A 6,403-nucleotide genomic window follows, 5' to 3' on the forward strand; every position below is an offset into this window, starting at 1 on the left:
GAACCCAGGAAGCAGAGGTTGCAGTGAGCCGAGATCGCACCATTGCACTCCAGCCTGGGCAACAAGAGTGAAAATCCATCTCAAAAAAGAAAAAAAAAAAAAAAGCAAATGGAAAGGGCTTGAACTGAAAAAAATTTTAGATACATAGTGTTTTACTTTATTAGACTGCGTTGTATTTTTCATTTTTTTCTTTAATACATCTTTTCAGGATGAAAAATATCCAAAGATATTTTGGCACTAACAGCGTGATCTGTAGCAAGAAAGATGAGCAGTCTGTTCAAACTGATGAGACTCCCAAGGAGACTTCAGAGAGCCAAGACAGTGCAAAGGAAAATACAAAAAAAGACTTGTTAGACATTATTAAGGGCACGAAAGTTGAATCGAGCACGGTAAATGTACAAACAACAAAGCCCCCCAACAGAAGACCATTTAAAAGTTTGGAAGCTACACTTGGCAGGCTTCAAAGAGCTACAGAATATGCTCCAAAGAAGAGGTAAATTTAATTGTAATTCAAATGTTGTTTGAAACTCCAGTAAGCTTTTTCTTTTGGCAAAAAATACTTTTAATACAAGTACTTGGGAAATGTTGAATTAATGAAGAATAAATATCAGCTTGTAAACACAGGGACTCTAATAATTACTCAAGGCTGAGCGTGGTGGCTCACACCTGTAATCCCGGCACTTTGGGAGGCCGAGGCGGGCAGATCACTTGAGGTCAGCAGTTTGAGACCAGCCTGGCTAACATTGTGAAACCCAGTCTCTACTAAAAATACAAAAATCAGCTGGGCGTGGTGGTGCATGCTTGTAATCCCAGCAACTTGGGAGGCTGAGGCGGGAGGACTGCTTGAACCCAGGAGGCAGAGGTTTCAGTGAGCCAAGAATTGTGCCACTGCACTCCAGCCTGGAGGACAGAGTGAGACTCTGTCTTAAGCAACAACAACAACAAAATAATAATTACTTGAGAAATGCTGTTATTGTATTATATTTAAATAACAAGAGGATATCTGTACACAATCCAGAGAAAGGAAAAGAGAAGTGATCTCATTGAGAATTTCACTCTTACATATTTATCAGTGTTATTAACTGCCATGTAATTGCCTCTTTGAGCTGTTCATTAACAATATCATTTACATCTTGATTTGAAGGTAGCTTAATGTCTGTAAAGGACTTGCTTATTTAAAATTTTCCATTTTAAAGATTTCTGGAATAAAGTTTGAGCATGTTGATTACAACTGCTTTATATGACTTCCCTTGATCAATACCTATCAGTGCTTTCAGCTTTCTTGGTAGTTTCCTCAGAGTATTATAATTATTTGTGTTTGTCAAAAGAGTATTATATTTAATTCTAAGTGCTATCAGTGATATCTTGGCATTGTGCAATAGGTTAAATGGCAGTATTTTTTTTAGTGCTATGTAATGATGTATTTCAGTGATGTCATTAATTCAAGTAGTAAGGTATGTGGCTTTAGGATACTCATCACTGACTTCTGTTACCAGAACAAACAGATTTTAATAGAGTCTTCTGTTTCCCAGACTGATTTAACATTTTAATGGAACTTCTTGTTTTCTACATTATATCAAAAATACCTCTAGAAAGTATGATTGGGTGGTAGAGTAAGCTAATTCAGATGATCAGTACCCACAATAGGTACTTCTTCCCCTCCTCCTGCTTTTAGAAACAAAATGGTTGTATATAAATATATGGAAAAAATAATACAAACATACATAAATACTTATCGAGAGTGGCATTTTTAAAGCTCCTAGACCTATTTATGACCCGTTATGCTCTTTATTATAATTATAATTGAATTAACTATTACAGAAATGGTAAATTGAGTTGAATGCTTTGGAAAGAGTCAGTACAGGTCATTTAAAAATTTTCTTTCCAATTAGGTATGAGTGAGGCAAACATACATATGTGGGAAGATCATACACTTAGATTGCTTTGTAAGCTTTCTTACATTCTTGCTCCACTTTTCCACTTAAACTAAAATTGAGAATCTTGGAGGATGGGTATGATATATATAAAAGATGTGTCTTAGAACCTCTATCATGGTCCTGTGTTCAAAGAAAAGGCTTTGGTCCTACATCAAAAGACTGGTCAATGAGGTACATTTGTTTTGAGTTTTTAAAAGGTGTCTTTTAATTATTTTTTTCCTCCCCTCCGCCTTTTTCAAGGACTCCAAGGTGCACGGGATTAGGTTAGTCATGATCTTCGCTTCATGTGGCACTGTCATCATTGCTTCACCCATAGCCTGCTTTTCTTTCTTTGTATTATAGATTGAACCTTCATTGATATGGTTACCATGGCTACACTACCTCCCAAACTTAGTGGCATGAAACATTCATTCATTATGCTCACAGATTCTGTGGGTTAGCGGTTTGACTAGAACACAGTGGGGAAGGCCAGTCTGTGCCCTGTGATGTCTGGGGCCTGAGTTTTGGAAGACTTGGAAGTCTGAGGCTGGAATCATCTGAAGTTTGCTCACTCATAGGTCTGGCAGTTGATGCTTGCTGTCAGCTGAGACCTTAGCTGAGGGTGTTAGCAGAAACACCTACCTGTGGCTTTGTTTGTGGCCTGGGCTTTATCAGTGCATGGTGGCTGAGTTCCAGGGCGGGTGTCTTAAGAGAAAGTGAGCCAAGACAAAGTTGTATTTTCTTTTTAATGACCTAGCCTTGTAATAAGATTGGACACTACCATGTTCACCCTTGTTCCACATTGATTTTCCTGGGATATTTGTTTTTATTACAACCACTCCTGAGAAGCAATCTTAACAAAGATAGAATGTCATTGATAGGAATGGAGCAATATACAGGTGGCCCTCTGTATGTGCAGGTTCTGCATCCACAGATTCAACCAACTTCTGATTGAAAAATATAAAAAAAGAAAAAAACACAGTATAACAACTACTTACATAATTAGGTATTATAAGCAATCTAGAGATGATTTGAAAGTGTTTGGAGGATGTGCATTACTTATACGCAGGTACTCTGCCATTTTATATAAGGGACTTGTGCATCCATCCTGGTGGGGGCCAGAACTGTTCCTGGAAACAATGCCTGTATCCCACAGCCCCGCCTCCCCCAACCTTTGCCGATATGAAGGGACTGCTGTAATGTTACTGTGAACTGCCTAGTTTACATCATTATTGACGTGGTTGTGTTTTCCTGTGGTGCCCCAGAGTGCCTTAGGGCACAGTTTGGGAGCCAGGGTCCCAAGTGGAGAGCTTGTGTCTTCTCCATTCATCTTTAGCTGAGGTAGATTCCAGGCTGGAATCTGGAATTGTCTGAGGGCCCTTTTCCAGTAGTTGATACTGGCTGTTGGCTGAGGCTTTAGCTAGGGCTCTTGGCCAGTACACTTACCCATGGCCTTTCCATGTGGCCTGGGTTTCTTGCCTGGTAACTGGGTTCCACAGACAAATGTCGTGAGAGATGGAAGTGAAGGCTGTATCACATTGTTTGATCTAGCCTCAGAAGTCACAGCATGTTACTTCTATCTTGTTCTGTTCGCCAGGACAGTCACAAAGTTTCCCCTGGTTTTCAGGGAGGGAAGATAGATTCTCTAGATGGATATGTGGCAATGTTTTGGAAGAGCATGTGGAACCAGAAGTGATGCTGTCACTATTTTCTCAAAGTATAATCTGCTTTGATTATACATCTGGTACCTGATAACTGTAGAATTTCAGCTATATTATAGGCAACATTGTCGTGACAAAATTGACCCCTAATTCATAGATTGCATCTGGCCTGGGAGAACTATGGGTACCTGATGGGGATACCATATTTAGGACATAAATGCAGTGATTCTTCTTACTGCATGTCCTTTGCAGGGACTCTGGAAACTGCATATGGCCTTGTTACAAGAGATACTGGCTCCTGTGGGGCAGTAAGCCAGGCAGCTTGCAGATCTCATGTCCTTACTCTAAGATGAATGACTATGTGACGTGTCACCTGCATGAACACTGCAAGAACTCCTACTGAGAAGGACACCCAAGGCTGCCCTGCTGGCCTGCTGTAGTTCTGCCTTTCATCTTCCCGAATGGACTGGACCAAGGGTCACCTGTAGTGGTCCTTTGGGTCTGAATGTTTAGTGAAACCTAAGAATATCCCTGGTGGCGCAGCAATAACCAAAATTTCTAGCATCTGCTTTAACTTCCTCTTAACCTGATTCATTTGGAAGGCATCAGCTAACTATTACTCCCTTAATTGATCCCTGCTGGGAATTCATTATATTTCACACACCATCTGAAGTGCTAGAGATTGGACATTGAACAAAACAAAGTCTCTGCTTCCTACATTAAAATGGGGGGAGGGATGTAGGAAAGGAGATGTATGTATAACACACATATACACACACACACACACACACATACATACAATGTCTATACTTTGTCAGGTGGTGAAACATGAAGAAAAATAAGAGTGATGGAGTTGGACCGGGCACAGCCTGTAATCCCAGCACTTTGGGAGGCTGAGGCAGGAGGATTTCTTGAGTTTAGGAGTTCAAGACCAGTCCGGCCAACATAGTGAGACCCAGTCTCTACAAAAAAGTGAAAAAAAATAGCTGGGTGTGATTGCATGCACCTGTAGTCCCAGCTCCTCAGGAAGCTGAGGCAGGAGGATTGCTTGAGCTGAGGAGGTTGAGGCTGCAGTGAGCTGTGATTGTGTCACTGTACTCCAGCCTGGGTGGAAAAAAAAAAAGAATGGGAGTGCTGGAGAGGTGCTATTTTTAAGAATAATCAGGGAAGAACTCTGATAAAATAACATTTGAGCAAAGATTAGAATCAAATTAGGGATAAAGCCATGCAGATATCTGAAAGATGAATTCTTTTTCAGGCGTAGAGGATAGAACTGCTTAGGCCTTGAGGTTGGAGTATGCAGTACCCTTCAAATTTCACAAATCTGTTTCTTTTCTTTTCTTTCTTTTTTTGATACAGAGTCTTGCTCTGTTCCCCAGGCTGGAGTTCACTGGCACAATCTCAGCTCACTACAACCTCCACATCTGGGCTCAAGCAGTCCTCCCACCTCAGCCTCCCAAGTAGCTAGGACTACAGACATGCACCATCACACCTGGCTAATTTTTTTTTTTCTTTTTGTGGAGACGGTGTTTCACTTGTTGTCCAGGCTGGTCATGAACTCCTGAACTCAAGTAATCTGCCCACCTTGGCCTCCCAAAGTGTGGGATTACAGAAGTGAGCCACCACGCCCAGCCGTTTATTTTCTTTCTTTTTCTTTTTTTCTGTTTATTTTCTTTAAACACATATTCTTAGAAGTGGAATTGCTATGTCAAGAGATGTGCATTTTTTTTTGCCTTTGATATATGTCACCAAGCTGCCTGCCAAAAGCGGTGCCAATTGAAGTATCCACTCAGTAGTTTCTTTCCCTCATCAGAATTCTTTTCTGAAATCGTATATACAGTTTATTTTAAAGAAATTTTAAAAGTACAGAATGTTATCAAGGGGAAAATTATGTATTCATGAAATAGTTTTAATTACAGGATAGAATAGATTGTTCAAAGATACTTTAACAAGTTCTCCTTACATTATTAAAATATATGAAGAAAGATCCCTGTATGTAAAAATTATTCAATGACAGAGGCTCCCCCACAATTTTTATTAATAAGTACATTCCCAATTATAAAGCCAGAGAGTATAACTATATATGAAACCATTGTTATGAAATGTATGATTCTAAGCCAGGCGCGGTGGCTCAAGCCTGTAATCCCAGCACGTTGGGAGGCCGAGATGGGCGGATCACGAGGTCAGGAGATCGAGACCATCCTGGCTAACACGGTGAAACCCCGTCTCTACTAAGAAAATACAAAAAACTAGCTGGGCGTGGTGGCAGGCGCCTGTAGTCCCAGCTACTCGGGAGGCTGAGGCAGGAGAATGGCGTAAACCCGGGAGGCAGAGCTTGCAGTGAGCTGAGATCACTGCACTCCAGCCCGGGCGACAAAGCAAGACTCCGTCTCAAAAAAAAAAGGAAATGTATGATTCTAGAAAATGAATATTCATCTATGTTCTGTGTATACTGTGATCAAATACTTAAAAATTTGAAAGTGAAGTTCACAAGTAGTTTATGAAAGAAATACAATGACTTTGGAATAAGATTTTTTTTCCTTTATTCACAGGTAACAGTTTTGAAAGCACATTTTATTTTAACTGTTATATTTCCCTTTTTTTTGTTTTTTTTGAGGTAGACTCTCACTCTGTGGCTCAGGCTGGAGTGCAGTGGAAAAATCATGGCACACTGCAGCCTCAACCTCCTGTGCTCAAGTGATCCTCCCACTCAGCCTCACCAGTAGCTGGGACTATAGGCACGTGCCACCACACCTGGCTAATTTTTTTTTTTTTTCCTTTTCTTTTCTTTTTTTCTCTATCCCCGGCTGCTCTCAAACTCCTGGG

General features: G+C 40.5%; 1 protein-coding gene across 1 annotated transcript in view; it reads left to right on the forward strand.

Moving 5' to 3' along the window:
• Positions 1–6,403, forward strand: part of MRPS31 (mitochondrial ribosomal protein S31) — a 36,247-nt gene that overhangs the window by 4,194 nt on the left and 25,650 nt on the right. Inside the window, 1 exon segment of the mRNA XM_011942975.1 lies at positions 209–493. Within this exon segment, the coding sequence (XP_011798365.1) occupies positions 209–493 (285 nt within the window).

This window comes from Colobus angolensis, unplaced genomic scaffold, assembly GCF_000951035.1.
Source record: "Colobus angolensis palliatus isolate OR3802 unplaced genomic scaffold, Cang.pa_1.0 Scaffold214, whole genome shotgun sequence".
Taxonomy (NCBI): domain Eukaryota; kingdom Metazoa; phylum Chordata; class Mammalia; order Primates; family Cercopithecidae; genus Colobus; species Colobus angolensis.